Genomic DNA, 21966 nt, shown 5'->3' on the forward strand with positions numbered 1-21966 from the left:
TAATACATGTCAAGGTACAGTAAACCGATATTATATGTATTTCAACAAGGAAACTAATACCTTCTCTGACAATAAGAAAGACGATTTATCGGAAAAAATGTCTATCAAATTGCAAAAGTAACGCAGCACAGTTAAGGCTGCAGTAAGGAGGCGGGGCCTAATTTTTACGGGAAATGCTTACTATGACATCACACAAAAAAATAAGTTCTTCAAATTACCACAAAATGAAATGATTTGTAATTTTAAACTGTTGAATAGCTTTAAACTACATCAACACTAACTAATGCATGCATTATTGTCGTTGGTTAAATCCCACACAGCAATATATAAACAATTCTCTGATCGCAATGCACTTGTTAATGTGACGTCATATCGTAAAATTTGACGCAGTTTGTATGCAGTGAGAGGCGGATCAAGTTATATTTATACAATGAAAAATGTATTTTGTAATTAAATAAAATACGAATTTTAGATATATAAAAGGCCATTAACTTGGATGCGATGTCTATTTTATGATTTTATTCATATACTTCCCGTACATTCCCTAGACAAGCGATACTGTCGTACATTTGTATGCAGATTCATTGAAGGGTAATAGAAGGGTCGTAATAAATCGATATATTGCAAGGGCATACCCTCAATGAATTATGACAAGCTTTTACACATAAACTCAAGAAGTATGAAGATATTTGAAAAGTGCTGCGAACCTGTTGAAATCTTGCAAATGAATTAATTATATCTATATTTAATGTACTTGACCATCAAAATATTCAACATACGGTCTAACAAATGTAATTTTAGCAATTAGATAGTAGAATCTATATAGGTTCGCAGCACTTTTCACAAACTACAAAGAGTGTTGAAAATAATTATATGTTAAACTTAAATTTTTAACTTGGTTATGCCCTTGCAATATTAGAATTTATAGATGACCTCAATACTTCAGGTATATTTGCTAAAATCACGTGACGGCCACATCACGTGACAAGTCTAAATAAGAAATCTAATCGTCCTCAACATGTAGTTTTCAACCACATTGCATTTGTCTGATAATAGTAAAGTCCTAAAAAGAAACGCCCATCCTTGTAAAGAATGTATTTTCTATCTAAAAAATCCGCCGATATTTCCATTTGGCACCTTAACTGTGCTGCGAACATTTTAGATAATGTTGTCAAACAGTTATACCTCGGTTAACAATGGTTTTCTTTGGGCAAAATTTTCAAAGATAACCCTCAGCTATGAGGTATCACAATTATTACAAACAATAGGTATTAAACAAGAGGTCCATGGTCCACATCGGTGACCTAAGCACTTTGGCTAGAGCAAATTAGATATCAGATTTTATTGCCAAGTTTCGTATGTGGTTCAAAAAATACACCCCAAGGGTATCATGATTTGAACAACCTCGAATCTACACTAGCTGAGGAGGCTTTCATATTTCTGGACTAATCATAGCTTTGGAAGATGTTGAAAGATTATTTTCCGTATATATTTCTATTTGTTTGATCTTCTATTGTGGAACGAACCTACAATCATGATTTGAACAAACTTGAATCTACACCATCTGAGGATTCTCCTGTATTAATATGACAAATTGTGACTTTGCTATTCTTGAGAAGAAGACTTTAAAAGATATTTCCTAATATATATTCCTTTGTATAATTTGATCCCCCTGTTGTGGCCCCCACTCTGCCTCAGTGGTAATATTTTCAACAACCTTGAATATACACTACTTCAGGATGCTTGTGTAATGGAATGACATCGTGGCTCTGCTGTTCTGGAGAAGATTTTTAGATATATTCCCTCTATATACCAGGACCTCTGTATAACTTAAATCCCTTGTTTTGGCTTCATATACCCCGGACGCCATGATTTGAACAAACTTGAATATACTATATGATGCCTTTGTACTATGGCCTTGCTATTCTTAAGATTTTCAAAGATATTTCTTTTACATTGTATAGTCCTATGTATAATTTTGATCCCCTGTTGCAGCCCCACACTACCCCTAGAATCATGATTGAAAAACATGAGTCTACACTACCGAGGATGCTTCTGTACTAATATGACTTCTCATTGCTTTGCTTTTTTTTTTGGAGAAAATTTTTAAAGATATTTCCTATATATTCCTATGTATAACTTTGATCTTCTGTTGTGACGGTACAGTACTCCTGGGGGTCATGATTTGATCAAATTTGATTATACACTACCTAAGGATGTTTCTCTACCAAAATGACTAATCATGGATTTGCTGTTCTTGAGAAGCTTTTTTAAGATATTTCATAAATATTCCTATGTATAATTTTTATCCCCTGTTATTGACCCCCCTACCCCTGGCGGTTACGATTTGACCAAATTTTATTGATTGATTGTATGTTGTTTTACGTCCCAATCGAGGAATTATTCATTCATATAGAGACGTTACCATACACTGGTGAAGGGCTTCAAATTTTGACCTTTACTCAGGGCCATTGAGCAGTGATGGATCTTTATCGTGCCAACGCCTGCCATGACACGGGGCCTCGGTTTTTAAGGTCTCATTCGAAGGACTCGCAACTTTCACTTCAAAGTGCCGAGCGTATGACATAGGAACAGTTGTTATCCGTTTTTTATCGACTTAGGTCTGTCGTGGCCGAGATTCGAACTCATGGAGCAATCGCTCTACCGACTGAGCTATGGTGAACGTTGACCAAATTTGAATGTTCTCTTTGTAATGAAGCTTTCATTTAAGTTTCTTCTTTTCTGTCCCAGTGGTTCTTAGGAAAAAGATTTTTAAATGACGCCATTAAATTTGCATGAATTTTGTATTATCTGCCCCTGAAAGAAGATGTGATCCTTGATTTGAGCAAACGCTAATCCCCTTCACCCAAGGATACATGTGTGAACTTCACCAAGGGGTTCTTGAGAAGAAGTCGAAATTTTGAAAAGTTTGCAGACGACACATAATAGACGACAGACATACGCAGGACACCATATGATCTTTTATTGTATTAAATATCGTAGTTTTTATAAACAATTTTTTCCTCATTAAAGAATGCCCACCTGGTTATTTTGGAGACAACTGTGGTGCGGAATGTATATATCCTGAATACGGACAATCCTGTGGATTTAAGTGTAATTGTTCAGTTTTACACTGTCACAATGTAAAGGGTTGCCCTGAAGTACCACACGAGAGAAGTAAATACCAGTCTATTTTATTTTTTCCTGAAATGACTTATGCAAACTTTTTTTTACTAAATTAGCATCAAAACATTTAAATGTTATGACATTATTTCTCCTCTCAAACATCACAGGAACATTTCACCGCATGGGAATTCAACAATTATAGTATTCTAAATATGATAAATGTGTACAAATACATGCATCCATATTTTATTTGATATTATCTTTAGAAGATGACTTTGCACCCTTTATCATTCAAAATCGTAGTAAAATGCGCTTTCTGCATATCTTTTGTATTAACTACCTCCATTTTCAAGAAAGAAATATATAACGGAATTTTTTTTGCTATAATCCAAATTTAACAAATATAAGCGATGTTTTTTTTTGTATCGAGTTAGTACATGTAAGTATCGCTAATAATTCAATTGCAAAGGTACATGTCTATGGAAATAGATATGGATATCCTTAAATCACAAAAATTAACTACGCTTATAATGATTGGCCACTTTTTAAATAAAGTCGCCAACTTTACCGGTCGCTAAAATAACCCATTATACAGTATTTGGAACGATCAATAATTTCACTTTGCTATCTTTCATACCACTGACTTTCAACTTATTTTATGTATACATATAAAAAGTGTTTCTTCAGTGCCTTTCCTCTCCTCTATGACGCTATTTTATTTACTTATGAATGAAAATGCATACTCAAAAAGATATCATTTTTTCTATGTTTTTAACAGTTTTAATGGACAAGAGTAAAGGCAAGTGGATACATTTTTTTCTTTCTTCCCTAAATATTATGATATATAAATATAAGGATGATTTAATACATTGATCCTCAAATCTGGAGAACAGCTCTTACATATAACAATAGCTAGTACTTGCATTTTTTAAAGACAAATTATTTCTTCTTGAATTTCAATAACGCTTATGTTGATCTTTATGCACACACACACACACACACACACACACACACACAAGCACATCACTTCTAACAAAATATCCACGCCTCTGTGTTAAAAGCCTGTAATTAACAAGGAAATATTTTTCTCCATATCCATTACAATGTTCCTCCCTCACTTTAGCTTGTATATACATTTTTAAAATGATCTGCTCAATCATTTCCATCTGGAGAAAGATCGTGCGTCAAATAATGTTTAGTTGATATTAATATATTATCCTTTTTTTAAATTTGAAATTTGAATCATTAATTGTATCTTTAACCTAATCGCTCGTTTATCAGTGCATTTGTTACACTTTCCGTGAACGTTGCTCGACACTTGGCATAAAGCACATTTTGTCAACACAATGAGAAACCGGGGTTTTGTTCTTGTAATACACATTTCGCACGTTTAAGGCCAACCATTACTCTTGTTGCGGAATGCAACAGCGCAATTCAAGGGTCAGCTATATAAAGGTAAAGCATTGTCTAACTGGAAAGAGCAAAATTAAAAGGTATGTTTGCAATGAAAATCAGCTATCACATCCTAAAGATATGTATAAAAACGTTTTCTCTTTTTTGTTTTAAAGAATTCCGAACATTTTATCCCAGATATTTCGGGAAAGTACGTGTTTACCCTTAGAAGCCCGTGATTTACGCTGCATTATCACTTTGAAGTCACTACCTTTAGCAATTGCAATTTGGAATAAAATGTGTTTTCTCTTTATTTTGTATTATACCTGTTTCGTTTATACATTATTTCCATTACATGAGAAATACACAATAATTATGTAAAAAAACAACATATTTATATACATATAAATATGTTGTTTTTTTTTAGTTTATCATAACGCAATAGTATATCAATATTTTGTAATTATTATATTTTTATAGAATGGGTTAAAGGCTAATATAAACATAGGTAATCAAAGATTACGAAGCTCACCTCGACGAATGTTATCTATAAGTAAGGCAAATTTCACATCATATCTTTTTCTAGTTAGTGTACATCCCAAGATCAATATCCATGCAAATTTGGTTGAAGTAGGACTTATAGTTACTTGGAAATAGATCTGCTCCAAAAACTTATAACCTGTTTACTAATCAAGAAAATTTTGGTCAGTTCCAACATCCAAAGCAAGTCTGGAAGTTTCATCCTTAGATGCACCATTCATGCAAGTTTAATCATAACAGGCCATAGTATTATATAGTTACTCCAAAAAAATTACACTGGTCACTCATCTGGAAAATGTAAGTCAGATTCAGAATCCAAAGCAAGTTTGGAAGTGTCCATCCCTAGATACACCATCCATGCTAATTTGGTTAAAATATGGCTAAAATTCACTAATGTGGAAAATCTAGGTCAGATCAAGCATCCGAAGCAGGTTGGTAAGATGCATCATCCATGAAAGTTTGGTCCAGGTAGGGCTTATAGTTACTTGGGAATGGGATTGCTTCAAAATCTAAATCTGGTCTCACATGTGGAAAATCTAGGACAGATCCAGCATCCGAAGCAAGTGTGGTAATGTCCATCCCTAGATGCATCATCCATGCAAGTTTGGTCTAGGTAGGGCTTATAGTTACTTGGGAATGGACCTGCTTCAAAAACATTAATCTAGTCACTCATCTGGAAAATTTAGGTCAGATCCAGCATCCGAAGCAAGTGTGGTAGTGTCCATTCCTAGATGCATCATCCTAGCAAGTTTGGTCCAGGTAGGGCTTGTAGTTATTTGGGAATGGACCTCCTCCAAAAACTTTAACCTGGTCACTTATCTGGAAAATCTAGGTCAGATCCAGCATCCGAAGTAAGCGTGGTAATATCCATCCCTAAATGCATCATCCATGCAAGTTTGGTCCAGGTAGGGCTTATAGTTATTTGGGTATGGACCTGCTTCAAAAACTTTAACCTGATCACTCATCTGGAAAATCTAGGTCAGATCCAGCATCTGAAGCAAGTGTTGTAGTGTCCATCCCTAGATGCATCATCCAATGAAGTTTGGTCCAGGTAGGGCTTATAGTTACTTGGGAATGGACCTGCTCCAAAAACTTTAACCTGGTCATTCATCTGGAAAATCTAGGTCAGACCCAGCATCTGAAGCAAGCGTGGTGGTGTCCATCCCTAAATGCATCATCCATGCAAGTTTGGTCCAGGTAGGGCTTATAGTTATTTGGGAATGGACCTGCTCCAAAAACTTTAACCTGGTCACTCATCTGGAAAATCTAGGTCAGATCCAGCATCCGAAGCAAGCGTGGTAGTGTCCATCCCTAGATGCATCATCCATGCAAGTTTGGTCTAGGTAGGCTTATGGTTACTTGGGAATGGACCTGCTCCAAAAACTTTAACCTGGTCACTCATCTGGAAAATCTAGGTCAGATCCAGCATCCGAAGCAAGCGTGGTAGTGTCCATCCCTAGATGCATCAGCCATGCAAGTTTGGTCCAGGTAGGGCTTATAGTTACTTGGGAATTGGACTTGCTCCTAAAACTTTAACCTGGACGCCGACACCGACGCCGGGGGTATAGCATAAGCTCATCTCGACTTCGTCGAGGTGAGCTAAAAAAGTATTAATATAAAAAAAAATTCCATAAAGCGCTCAAACGATCAATGAATGCAGGTTTAAAATAATTATAAAAATGGTTTTGTTCTTGATAGTTTAATCAACAAAATAATTTAATTTCTGAAAAACCTATAGTATATGCATAAAACCTTACTAAATTTACTGTAAATCAAATAAATATCATCAATAGTGTTACACTGTACATTTTATTTCCATCTTAAGCAGTTTATAGTTAACTTTTATATTGTTAATCGAATACTTTACATTATTAATCCCCATGAAGGCGTAATGGTCAATTGGAAGAAATAGGAAAAACCAGCTGCGTTGAGCATGAAAAGACAATAATGCAAGTAGTTTGATAGCTCCAAATCAATTAAATTGCTTATTTGTTTCCATACATCTCTAACCACTGAAACACTGTGTTTTATCCTCCTAATCTTTCTTCAGTGAATAAAAAAACCTTTAAAGCTGTTTGTTGTGTGTTGTCCTCTTATGACATTAATTTGAAGCCAACAGTAGGGGATCTGTACTAGGAACTATATTCCCAAAAATAACATTTTTTTTTTAATCTAATTGTGAGAAAAATTGAAATCACAAGATCTTGCAAACATAAATAGCTTCAGAACGTTTTACTATTCAACACTTTATTCAAACATAAACAATGATAAATTAAAGGCAAGACTATTTAACATCATAAGCAACATTTTTTAAAGTTACTGCTTCTTTATTTCGCAAACTTTCCTTCCCTGTCATTGATAATCTGCAAACTTAATTTGTTAAAAACCATTCCGACTCAAACATAGATACCCTGAACTGCGAGGTTAATCTTTAAAAAATTTGCTTGATTTCCTCTTTGACATTATCTACATTGCATGTAATCTTTAGATTACATGTAGAAGTATCTGAGATCATTTTTTTCATATATATGATTGAAATAATCTGGAAATATCTCATTCAAGTAATTCTACCAAAATTTTTGAAGGATATAAATCTCATAATCCTACGTGTCTATATATATATATATATATATATATATATATATATATATATATATATATATATATATATATATATATATATATATATATATATATATATATATATATATATATGGCTCTAAAATAAGCTAATGTTTTAGTTTTTAAAGAAAAGGAATATGGCAAATTTTGAGGTTCATGAAGTCATCTTTAAAATTTCCAAAGTAAACATCTCACTCTGGATCATTATCCCTATTTTTTTCAAATATTTGACATTCATTTTGCAATTAACTGAAAACATTAGATCGGGTATGAGAACGAATAGGGAAACACAAGCTACGTATATACTTTCAGGGAATAATTTCCTCATGTTTCGCAGTGAATTTTATTTATGTCATAAACTGTTCTAGTTAGTACGATGTTATTATAATGGATCAACACCTCATAACTGCAGCGTTCTGTGTAACAATTGTGCCTAACATATTTTTCATTCACTTAATGTAAGTGTTTGATTTAATTTTTTTAACAAAATCTTCACTAATACATTTATGTGTCAAATATTTATAAAGTATTTAAAATTATTTTTATTAATAAGTTGAATTTAAGTTAAAATTTTCATATGTGGAGATTAGAACTTGCTTAGAGGAGTGTGAACCCGGTTATCAAAGAATTAATGAAACATGTGAAGGTAATTTAAATCGATTTTTTTCCCATTTTTTATTGAATATATATTTCGTCTTTTAAAGCATCTCATATGAATAAAGATGTCTATATAATTCATTATAAATCGACTTACACAGTGTGTCCAGCTGGATATGTTGGGAAAAACTGCACTGTACCGTGTCCAGACAAGACATTCGGGTTATTTTGTGGTGGAAATTGTGATTGTTTACCTGACGACTGTGATCCACAGTTTGGGTGCCCAACGGATCAAGGTGGATTTTTAAATTACATAAATATCATTTATGAAGTTAAATTAAAAATCGCATCAAACAAGATTTACAAGATTATTTTGGTGGATTCCAAAGACGTTATTTAATTATCAAATGCTTTTTATCATTGATTGATTGATTGTATGTTGTTTTACGTCCTATTCTAGAACTCTTTACTCATATAGGGACGTCACCATATACCAGTTAAGGGCTTCAGAGTTAGACGTATACTCGGCACGCACTCAGAGCCATGAAGCAATGAGGGTACTTACCGTGCCAACGTTCGCCGTGACATGGGACCTCGGTTTTTAAGGTCTCATTGTTATAAGACCCGTGACATTTAATTCTAGTGCCTGTGCAGTTACTTCCTATGTTTACGTCTTAGGTTTTACGAGGCGCGGCGAACAAGAATCGAACCCGGGCCTCCTGATCACGAACCAAACGTCCCACCACCTGGCTGCCTTGGCTTTTAATCATTAATCCTATGGAAAAGGTTTTGGATAATTTTTACTAGATGGAATTTTTATGAATACCTAGAGAAATGTGTAATTGGAACCTTTTTACGCAATCCTGGTAGGCTTTCTTCCCATTGTTCTTTAGTCCACGAATCTTATAAGAATTTTTCTCTAGAATATATTTTTCATATAGTCTGAAAGCACATCTTGTTTTAAGGCACTACAATTCACCACTAGAAGTTCTTTAAAGTCTGCGTGCTCACATAGATAAACACTTAATTGTTAAATAAACGTAAAATTTGTTTCCTTTAAGCAATTATAATATTAATATACAACCGCGTTTTCTTTTGTTGTACGTTTGGTGAACACTTATGTATGTGGATTCTCTGGCCAAAGTCAAAAGACTCAGATTTTCACGCGTATTATGTATAAGAAAAAAAAACATTCTTAGGCATTTAAACCTTTGAAATATTTAAGAGATGATGTGGTGCCACGTTCATATCGATGTTCCAGTGCGCAACATTTTCATCGTGTTGCAGTCATACCTATATACGTTGTATTAATTTTGCAATTTCTAACAAAAAATCGTCGAGAATTGACCTGAATCACGTGTTTGAACTAAAAATGTTAACATGAAGTAGATCAGCATACTTTGCTATTCATTCAACATATATGTGAATTTAACAGGGGAGGCTCTTTTTGTGACTCAAAATTTGGTCAAGATGAAAATTCCACTTTTTTTAGACTTCTTTTTTTTTCAGACCCCTGGTCTGTTGGCCCCCCGCTTTTCAAGAATCATGTAACCATCACTACAACAGATTGGATGATTCCCCTTGGTAAGAAACCCAATAATAATAGCCTTTTAAAGTAAACATAAATTTGTCTTTGTAGCAGATAATATAATTGGTTTTACAAACCGAGGTGAAATAGTCGCTTTTGATCGTATATTAACCTAAAATCGAAATCTATGTCTCATTATCCCACCCCCACCCACACACACATTTTTAACCATGGGAAATATTGTATTTAAAAGAAACATATTATAACAATTTCCTGTTAACTGTAAATTTCTTTCTTTCCTTTTTTTTTTTTTTGGAGGGGGTGAAGCTGGTCCTACCTGATAACCTCTGAATGGCTCAATGTCTTGAATTTAAATCATATTTGTAAGGTGGAATACATTTAACACAAATGAGTTATGCAGTTGAGAGAGTTGACATCGATAATTTTTAAGTAAATCATAATGAATATTAAATTTTTTTTTTAAATGTAGAATATTAAAACGAAATGCTCGGAAAATGTTTGCAAATTCCATAAATATTCGTTTTTTTATTTAGAATATTCAAATCACACCGAAGATTTTGAAACATGTGAGAATAAAATGACCAATCTTTCAATGTCCAAAAAGAGAGTCTTCATCATTACGACAGGAACAATAGTTTGCTGTGTACTGATCTTCTACATATTCCACGAGATCCGTAATCGTATTATCAATAGTGATTCTCTTCATCATTGTACTAAAATTGTGAATGTTTAAGCGGAGTATATAGCAGAAATTTTCAAGATGATAAATGGAAAAATTTTGTAGTATTAAGTATACAGAAAATTGATTGGGACAATAGTCTTCAATTCAATTCCATAGGTTAAATTATATATATATATATATATATATCACTGTATCCCACTTCCATTCTCAATGACCGTGTAGTGTGGGACAGCGCAGCGAGAATTCCATCGGCATCGAAAGCAAGTTTTTTGACTTGCCTAGATGGCCGAGCGGTCTAGCACACTGTTCCTGTACTGCTAGGAGACACATTCCGTAGGTCGAGAGTTCAACCCCGGGTTGGGGCGGAAGCGGGTATCCATGTAAAAGTTAATTTCTTTGTGCTTTCTATATATATATATATATATATATATATATATATATATATATATATATATATATATATATATATATATATATTAAAATTTCTAAAGCTTAAAACATAATTATTAATATAACAAATATGCATTCTCATTGTAATTAATCATAATATTTTATTTATATTAAAGATATAGTGTACGCAGATCTCTTAAGGCTGCATAAAGGGATGAGAGCTAATTTTATGTGAGATGTTAACTGTGACATCACAAAAATAGTAATTTCTCAGAATAACAGAAAATTAAATGATTTTTGATTTTAAACTGCATAGGAGTAATGACCCGCAGTTTATCTCAAAACTTACCACTGCATTCATTTTTGTTGTTAGTACAATCCCACACAGCAAGATATAAACAAGTCACTGATCGCAGTGCAATTGTCGACATGACAACATTATGGTGAAATTTGACGCATTTTATATGCAATGAGAGGCGGATCAAGTATTTTTTTCATTTAGAAAAAAAGGATTTTATTATTTAACAGTTTATTATATGCAAATTTTAGGTAGACCATTGATATAAATCTGAATCATCTGTTTAGTGCCATTATTTAAAAACTATCGAGAGATTTATTGCATTAATTGTACCGTGTCTTTTTGTACAGAGTTTGCATGTTTCACGCCGTGGTGCCTCATTAAATCGTCTTTTAGCAAGGCAATACAAGCAATAGATCTTGACTTTTTTTAATATACATAAAGGAAACATTCCTTAACTTGAAAAGTGCTGCTGCTTTCCTGAAATCGAGAGCATAACTTAATAAGTACATGCAATAATTGGTAAAGGTCAAACATGTTTCGACTAGAGCCAAATTACTTGAAATTTAAACTAATAAAATGCGAATTCTATTAAAAGCAGCAGCACTTTCCATAAACTACAAGTTTTGTAGAAACAATTACTTACTTTTTTTATTTTAACTAGAGTATGTCCTTGCGATATTGAAATTTGTTTTTGACCTACATACAGTACACATAACATGCATTTATCACTTGACTGTCAAATAACGTGACCAAACCAAAATCAGAACAGAATGGGGTATACAATGTTTTTTTTTTTCAATTAATATTAATGTCATGTGATAATATAGTAGCTTTCAAAAATAAATTCAGTTTTAAAAAGGTATATGTATTTATGCACGTTTATATTCAATGATTTCTTTGAAGTACGCCTTAACAGTGTTTCTACTCCTTGTTAAAAGGGATAATAAAATCATGCAGCTTTATTTACCTCAATAATTGTATATCCATTAATGCATATTATATTCACTGTAACATAAAAAGGAGTATAAATTATCACAATTTTCAAAGACACAAAACTCATGTGTCACATCTTCTTACAATCATTGTTTTAGGTATATTTTTTTGCGATGAAAGATCAGTAGGGTCATTTAATTTCATATTGAACAAAATGTACATTTAATGATATATTGTTAAAGATATATATATATCAATCTAGATACACGTAAAGACTGTGAACTCCAAATTTACAAATCATTTCAAACACACAGTTCAAACTTTTTGCATTACATTTCATTGGATATAGGGGAAAAACAGGGCAAATATATAATGTTGTACTACATGTAAGAAGATGTAAGTAATTATTTTTCTCAATGTTGAAGACCAAGTAAAATGTGTGATCTGATTTTATGAAATTTGTATGTTCCAATATGTTTGTATATTCCAATTAAGAGCTCTTGGGTCAGTGAACAAAATACCAAATAGGTAGATAGTGGGCGATTATCCACAAAAAAATCTACAATACTTTTGCAGGATGTATACATAAAACATCTGGAGGCAAGTATAGATATATGTAATGTAAAAGTATCACGTGAACGTTCTCAGTGCAGTGGGGGGACAAAAGTGTTGAGAAAAAAAATGGCGTCGCTAGAACATATCATAGATCCGCGCGTATTAAAATGAGTATTTTTTTTAAGAGTTCGAGTTCTGGAAATCCCCATGAAATATAAATAGGTTACTATAATGACGTATAGCATGACGTATATTTGATCGTCTGCTAATAGTTTTGTTGACATTCTATCTTGGTAACAAAATGGAGACGAAACGCCAAGAATTTTCACAACCCTTGAAACAAATTATTGTAGAACTTTATTCAAATGGAGAAAAAATGTCAGCGATTGCAAGAACTATCAGTAGATCTCTGGCTTCGGTTTATCGAATTGTCCGTAAATTTCAAAGCACTGGATCGGTGGAAAACTTGCAAAGATCGGGCCGGCCTCGTTCCATTGACGATCGGGAATTTCGGAGGCTCCAGAGAATTGTTAACAGAGATCGGAGGGCAGCCTTAGGAGAAATAACTGCACGATTTAATGAAAACAGAACAACTTCAGTGTCTCAGAAGACTATCAAAAATAGACTTAAAGAAAATGGCTTTACTAGAGGTGTGTATAAGAAAAAAGTTGTAATTAAAAATGTTAACCGAAAGAAGCGCTTGTCGTGGTGTAGGGAGAAGAGGTGGTGGAATGTGCAAAATCAGTGGTCAAAAGTGATATTCAGCGATGAATCTCAGGTATGTGTCGGTGAAAACAATCGTGTTTATGTTTGGTCAAAAAGCCTGGACTTCAATTTATCGTGAGGAATGGTTATATAAAGTGTTGAAAAATCATACGTTTTGATGCTATTGATTTTAGTAAAACTTTGTGATTTAAAATTTTCCAAAAGTTCTTTGGAGTTTTTAAGTATCCACGTCTGATTTACACAACTTCTCAAATATACTGCTGTACAGTACTCTTGTTTTGAGATTTGTTCTTTTAAACTCAAATCCGGTTCCAATAATTTCTAGCTAAAGGAAGCTGAACTACATCGTCTCTTCAACAAATCATTATATGATTACATACACATGTAAACTAGATAATGATCTGATGTAGTTACATTGTTTGTCGAGTCAGAAAGATGAAGTAATTTCTGATTCTCTAACAATTAAGAAAGCTACACAGCTAGGATAAAGCTGTCCATAAAATTAAAATTTTATAAGTGCGCTTTAGCGCATGCAATGAAATTAAAATTTTATGAATAAAACTGAAGTAAGGTATAACAATGTATTCTCCCAGCCTATTTAAAGAAAGAGATCTCGCGAGATCTTCCTTCTGAAGTTTGGCTGAGATGATCCAAGATAAAAAATTTTGCCATTTGTTAAAAGAAATAAAATTGCATTCACAAAACTCTAATTTCATTGCAACATATATAATACTGCACAAATAAAACATACGATTTTTTTTTTAATTTTTGTTATCAAGGTACACATTAGCAGGTGTTCTTTTCTCCTCAAGTACCACTAACCACTACTTCTTGCCAATGGTTGGATTTCTACAAAACATATTGATAGAATATGCTGAATCTCAAATATAATTTGTAACTGAATTAAACATCAATCATTTGAAATGTATTATACATATATCCATAAAGCAAAACTTAAACATTCAGGTAAGTGTATAAGCCCTTAGGGTGTGGAGGGTGGGGGGCTTATACCTTACTTCAGTTTTATTCATAAAATTTTAATTTCATTGCATGCGCTAAAGCGCACTTATAAAATTTTTAATTTTATTTCATAAAACTGAAGTAAGGGGTATAACAATGTATGTTTAAAGTCGAATGTTCCAGTTTTGCTTTGGTATTTTACTTCAATCTCAAAACAGAATCTGAGAATTCTGAATCATTTTGGACTGGTTTATTGTAGAAAGTATAGAAAGTGCTAGCTGATTTCCAGTTTGCTTTCTCCATGATTTGCTTGACCGATAAACCAAACTTGTTTGCTTTGGATGTACTAGCTCCTCTCATAGAATGTGCTTTAAAAATACTTGTATCAATGCCTGAATTTTCTAATATTGTTTTGAGCCATCTAGCAATTGTGCAAGACCTAACAGGCTTATGCGGTTTCAAAAAACTAAGAAAAAATTTATTTTCCCCTTTCCTAATAGGTTCTGTGCTCTCTAAATATTGCATGATATGTTTTCTGACATCAAGTAGTTCATTTTCAAACTGACTGAATATCAACTTTACAGGCTCTTGTCCTACCCTTCTTGTTTTAGTCAGCTGCACCACCTTAAAATCTATTTCTTTTGGGTAAATTTGCATATGATTAAAATCTAAATGGTACAATTCTGATGACCTGCAAGCTGTTGATAAAGCCATAAGACTGGCAACTTTCAATGTTAACAATTTTAAACCTAAATTTTCACAAGGTCCTAATGAAATTAAATATTTCAGTACAATATTAACATCCCATGTTTGAGTGTATCTTGGCATAGGCGGTCTAGAATTAAACACCCCCGACATAACCTGCTTGATGAGGTTGCTTTGACCTACTTTTATACCATTAATTTCTGGGTGGAAAGCTGAAATTGCGGATCTGTAACTGTTTACAGACCTATACTCATACCCTTTCTGATACAATTCTGACAAGAAATTTGCTATATGTTCCAAAGAGGAGAGAAAGGGATTAATTTGTCTGCTGTTACACCAGCTAGCCCAGTGTTTCCATCAGCTGTTGTAAGCTGATGGAGTTCCCTTTCTCCAAGACGCTGCGAGTAATTCTGAAGTGTTTGTTGATAAGCCTTGCACCTCTTTATATCGCCTGAAATTTTCCAGGCCACTAATTTCAGTGTCCTATTGATTATCAGAGGGTGTGGTTTCCCCCCTGGTGACAGAAGAAGGTCCCTCTGTGGTGGTAGAAGAATTGGGTCTACAATTGACATGTTCAATAACATTGGGTAATAAGGTTGTGTCTGCCATGACGGTGTCACAATGACCAACTCTCCCTTCTCTTTCTGAACTTTTGCTATGCATCTCTGTATCAGACAAAATGGTGGAAATGCATAAGCTTTCATCTCTCCCCATTTTGCTAGGAATGCATCTGTTCCCAAAGCAAATGGGTCGGGTTTCCAGCTCATGTATTTCTCCAACTGTGCATTTAGCCTGTCTGCAAACAAATCCATTTCTAGAGGACCCCATTGCAAATTTATCTGTGCAAATATTTTTGGGTTCAGTCTCCAACTGTTTGTACTTATGGGTGACACATTCCTGCTTTCCCAATCTGCTGTCTGATTGAGAACTCCAGGAAGGTGTTCCGCTGTAAGAGTTATTTTCTTTTCTAGACAATATTCCCACAACTCTTTTGCTATGTTTGTCAGAATGGGTGATTTTGTTCCCCCCCCCCACCTTGTTTACATAAGTAACTGCAGTTACATTGTCCATCCTCAGATGAATGTGAATGTTTCCTTTGTTCTTTGTCATTGATCTTACAGCAATGTTTGCCGCTTTCAGTTCTAAAGCATTTATGTGGAGTTTTTTTCTCTATTGGGCTCCATGGACCCCCCATTTTTTCCTGTGAAAATGGGCAATTGAACCCCCAACCCATTGTGGATGCATCTGTCTCTATCACTAGGTTTGGTTCTCTGGTTATTATTTGTTTTCCATTCCAAACCTCTAACTGTTGGATCCACCAAGAAATTTCTGTTTTGCATTCCTGAGATAGTGTGATTTTTTTCTTGTAACTGTTTTCTTTGACCAGACATTTTGTTTTGTGCATTTGTAATTCCCTGACATAAAGTGAGGCTGGAATTACTGCCTCTACTGTTGCATTCAATGATCCAACTAAACTTGCCAATTTTTGGATTGTAATGTGGTTGGATTCTAATGCGTTTTGGCATTTCATTTTTATGTCCTGAATTTAGTGCTGAGGTAAATAAACACTCATTCCACCGAGGCCACTTTTAGACCCAAAAACTCTATCATTTGTTTGGGCTCTAGCACTGATTTCTTCCTGTTTATCAACCACCCCAGGTTGTGCAATAACCAAATAAGGGAATCTCTGTCCTTCATCAACCCTTCTTTGGTTTGATTCAGAAGTAAAATGTCGTCCAGGTAGATTACCAGTCAAATCCCCATTCTGCGCAGAATTGCTACAATAGGTTTCATAACTTTCGTGAACAGACGGGGACCGGCTGCTAATCCAAAAGGCAGACTTGTGTACTGTAGGAGGTGACCCCCCCCCCCAACTGAACCTCAGGTATTTCCTGTGAGCTTGGTGTATCGGAATGCAAAAGTATGCATCCTTCAGATCGATTTTGCACATGAAGTCGTTTTTGATCATCATGTTTTTCACTACTTGGAAACCCTCCATCTTGAAATGTTCGTAAATTACAAATTTGTTTAGTCGTTTTAGGTTGAAAATGGGACGTGACCCCCCACCTTTTTTGGGGCGTACAAACAAAGTGCTTATGAACTGATCTGGTACTATGTTCTTGGGATCTACAATCTCCACCGCACTTTTTTGTAACATCTCCTGAATTTCTGTATCTAAAATTTGAGATTCTTTCTCTGAATAAGTTATCATGGGGATTGATGTTTGACTGGGTGTTCTTGAGAAATCTATTTTGTACCCTTCTAATTCTGTCAAGATTGAAGTGTCTTTTGTAATCTTTGCCCAATTTGAAACAAAATGTTTTAGCCTGCCCCCCAAGGGGATTTGATTTTGTACAATTTCTGTTAATTTTAACTTTTCTACACCTGGGTGGAGATTGTGATGATCCCTCAGAACTTTTGACATCTGTTCTACTACTATCGGTATGTTTACGTGTGACGTAATTGACAAATTTGACATACCTCTGTTTCTTTGTAATGGCGCCTCTTCCTGTGCCTCTTGAGTAGCTCGACCCTCTGGACTTTGCTCTCCAGAGGGTCCCTGACGAAAGGGCTGGTCAACACTCTGTCTTGGTTTCTTGTTGACAGGTCTGGCGATGTCCCTTGACATCTCTCGTGCACGCTTTCTGTCTTTCGACTTCCTGTACAGGGTGGTGTAAAAGTCGTTCCCAAACAGGACAGAGTCGTCCTGAAGTTTCGTCTCGTTTTCACGTAACATGCTCTTTGCTTTCTTTGTACTTTTGAGAATTTTTGCAAGGAAATTCAGTCTTCGTTCGTAAAGACACGCAACATTCACTTGACCAATCATGAGTATAGTTTTTTCAAGCAAGTTCACCACTTCTTCTATTTCCATACTAGACTTGCTGCCCTCATGAGCTTTGTCCATTTCGTCCCAAATCATAGATAAGGGTCCCATGCACTGAGAAACTCGTTTCTGTACAAATTTTAGTGAAGAATCGTGCATTTTCAAGAACTTCATTGACTTGTGATCCGCCACTAAGTCCTCGAGATAATCGTCGACATCCGGAGGATTCACAAAATGGTTGCCAGGTATAGGCGCGTCTTCCAAAATGCGGGAGCGAATTTTCTCCTCTGACAAATGAAGCTTGAAATACTTCTTGGCATACTTTGCCTTGCTTTTATCTAGCATGTATTCCGTCTCATCACTGAGAGGGTCAAAACGCTTAGCGTCCAAATCATCGTCTGAGTCGGCCTGTGGCTCGTCTCGGGTGTGCGACAGTGTCAGGGGCGACTTGTAAGTGAAATCGTCAATTTCGCCTTCCTCATCAGATGAACTATCATCCTCATAGGGATCGGTCGATTCACTGTCGTCTTCATAACGATCTTTATCAATAGCCCCCTTGCGCACACTTTTCTTACGGATGCTATAACCACCCCACTTTTTGGGGTCGCCATCTTGGCCACACAAATTACTATCTGCTTTTGCAGAAATGCCATCTTGGCCAAAATCTACTGCCCCATCTGGGCTACAAACAGGACTATCCATGTCCAAAATAAAATCTGTACAAAAGTAAGCGAAATTACTAATGAACAGTAAGAAATCCGCAAGGATTGTAGTAGATAGACAAATCGAAAAATTTTAGTCGTCTGCTAACAACGAAGCCAAACGGAAGAAGGAAGATCTCGCGAGATCTCTTTCTTTAAATAGGCTGGGATTACCGGAAGCCAGGGAGAATACATTGTTATACCTTACTTCAGTTTTATGAAATAAAATATCAAATTGTACCAGCTGTAATAACTTCTCTGAACTACCTACATATGACGTCATAATAGCATATGACGTCATGTCACTGCACTCTTGAGCTGATGACGGGGAAAGTGTCATAACTTAAACATTCGTTGCATATGGCATGTAGATGTTTTTACATTGATGTTAGATTCAGGTGTCTGGAGTGTTGATATTAGCTTTAATGTGCTGTTTTGTAGTAAATATTTGTAATATAATATCTTTGTTCCTTTCTATTGTCTGATTTGCAGCGTATTCAAATAATAACTAAAATGTAGAATTTGAAATGTTCCCTGCTACACGTCCGAAGACAGAGTTAGAATTTATAAATCGTGTACAGGTATATATTAGACTGACACAATTGATAAATAAGGATAAATTTAAGATATTCTGTGTGAATCTTTAAGAGAAGTGTGTCATGTGACTCCAAAAAATTTGCATTTTTATAATACATGACAAAACTCTCTTTGCAAATTGGCTTACATATATGCATATACAGTACCAACCAGACCCAACCTGGCAAAAAGCAGTCCCAGAGAAGTACAACAACGGTCTCAGAGCAATTCCAGAGCAGCCCGAGCGGTCCCAGAGCAGTCCCAGCAGTTCCAGTGGTCCCTGAAAGCAGTCCAAGTAGTCCCAATTGGCGGGGGTTTAATTTAATTGGCGGAGCTTACTCAGACCTGAGTGGAGATGCTAATTAATGCGTGAGGCTACTTTAAGGAGGCTGGGGGGTCAACAAATTAACCACAAATTAACCACCAGATTTAACTTATTTTTTTAGATATGATATCTTAAGCTGTCAACTATCATTTGGCAAAGAAAAATTTCAAAAATTTTAATTTTAAAATTTGATCATTTTCTATTATAATATCTTCATATGGAGCTCTTCTTCTAAAGGAGATCAATATAGTCTAAAAATGGCCACAACCCCCAGCCTCTTTAAGTTGTTGATATACTTACGTTCGATGCCTTTTGAGAAATAAAAGACGACATTATATCCAAAAAATGTAGGTGATTATCCACACAAATGTCGTAACCATTTGTATCTTAGAGAAGAATATAAGACTTTTCCACATTAACCTTTCCTTTCAATAAATCAAGTCACTTGTTTTGATTAAAGCTAAATGTGTACTTAATTTACTTTGTCAAACATCTGCTAGATATTTTTACATCGATACTACATTATCTAATTGTAATTTATCTGAACAGAAGTTTATCCTTGACCTCTTTAGATTATTCGTCCTTGTCACATCTATTTGCTACAGTAACTATAACACTGTTAGAAAAATTATTTTTGAATACTCTATATTATACATTTATTTATATCTGGAATGTTTTATTACCTTTACTGTCTGTTGAGAGATATGAATATTTTAATTCCAAAATTTCGTTATCAAATTTAATATATTATTTACTTGTGCATTGTATTTCATGTATAAATTTGTATTAAATTATCCGATTCATAGTTGGAAAAAATCAGGTTACATTTTATACACTATGTACACTGTATACTAGTTTGTACGCAGAATATATACTTTAAATATGTTGTTCAGTGACGAATAAAAGCAAAATGTTTAGTTTGTTAGTTGGCTGGTATGTCTAAGCATCTTTGAAAATTTTTACAGATTATGTTACTCCACCCATTTCGCGGGAAAAATCCAAAAAAATGCAGAAACTGACAGGTATTCGGCATTAACGATCATTGAGTCGTGAGGGCAAGAACCTTTTGCAACATTGTACCTCAGTTTATTCATGCTATAGTTGATTCAATGCCCTAGTCAGCAAATACAAGTTATCATTAAGTCGAATGCTGGCTGGCGGTTTTCATACTAATTTTTAGGCTATTATTTACACACAGAATTGTTTATGAATTTCTCCGTTTGCCAGATCATGGCAAGAAGCACGCAGCAGGTGTGCCTTTTGATATTAATCGTTATTTCTCTTCTCTGAGAGGATATATGGAATTAAAGCCAACTAAGTCAAACTAAGGCCACAATTAAAATATTGTTGGTTTGGCGTTGCCGACTTAGTCTTTATACGTTTGGGTCGGTAGGTAGGGAAAATATTTTTTTTTTATTTAAATTTCAAAAATGGTACATGTTGTTAGTATCCAAAAGTCATGAGTTTTCGATAGTTTAACAACCACAGTCCGAATTGATTCTCAGTTTTGTCATTGATTTTCAAACCCTATTAGTTTTAAACTTTTAAAATACATGTACATAGTATTAAAAATCACCGACATTAAATTAGTGTAAATTCGAATCATGTGCACGAATCCAAGCATGGCAGCTAGACTAGCAAATTGGACAAGACATTGTACCGTGAAATTTCTACTTTGAATTGGTATATCTTATTCATCAGTTTACTTTTAAAACCACATTACCACAGAGAGTCATGCCATCAACTTCTGTTATACCGAGTTTACATTTTACTGCTTTCAACAGCCATGCTTGGATTCGTGATACGCATTTATTCAACGTCACATAGACGCTTATAAATGAAAACTGTTTGATCAATCAAGCGTTTACATGATTCTTTCCCATTCTGTACATATTACGCAAACGTACAAACACCTAAATCCGGATGAATAAAACGAAATAAAAATTATGATCAGTATCTGTTGAAAAAATTCTTCCGACTGCACCGATTTATGCGAGTCGGCCGGCAACGCCAAACAAAGCTAATTTTATTTTTGGCCTAATAGGCCGTTGTTTGTAATAAGCCTTAAAAATATTTTACATGCTTTGACGGTTTGATTCATTACATAATGTTCATATGCTTATTCGAATTCTTTCATCGCTCATAGACTGCTGAAGATATTGGATGGTACAGATTTGTGTGTTCAATTGTCTAATGTAACCCCTTAATTTTCTTTAAAAACTCTTCATCCATTCTTCCAAATTGTTTGACGTCAATGTACTCACTTTAAATATTTCGGCTATCGTTTTGCATACACATTAACGAAATTCATATCAGAAATAAGTTCTACCGCCATTTGAAAGATCGATACTCCCCAACTTTGGAGCTCTCAAAAATGATTGCTTTTAGAATGTCTCCCAACTTTTACGTGTAAACCACACGTAATGATGGGTCTAACTGTACTATTGTTGAAAGAAGATAAA

At 34.6% G+C, this 21966-nt stretch overlaps 1 protein-coding gene across 1 annotated transcript; it reads right to left on the minus strand.

Annotated features, from left to right (window-relative positions):
* Positions 1-14172: 14172 nt before the first annotated feature.
* LOC133195987 (uncharacterized) lies at positions 14173-18604 on the minus strand. Its single transcript, XM_061331975.1, has 2 exons — positions 17560-18604; positions 14173-14262 (listed from the first exon to the last, which is right to left on the minus strand). The coding sequence occupies exons 1-2, from the start codon at positions 18602-18604 to the stop codon at positions 14231-14233; spliced, it is 1077 nt and encodes a 358-aa protein (XP_061187959.1). The 3' UTR covers positions 14173-14230.
* Between the last annotated feature and the right edge of the window lie 3362 nt (positions 18605-21966).

Source organism: Saccostrea echinata, unplaced genomic scaffold, assembly GCF_033153115.1.
Source record: "Saccostrea echinata isolate AGI-Se365-2 ecotype Australia unplaced genomic scaffold, CSIRO_AGI_Sech_v1 ptg000029l, whole genome shotgun sequence".
NCBI lineage: Eukaryota > Metazoa > Mollusca > Bivalvia > Ostreida > Ostreidae > Saccostrea > Saccostrea echinata.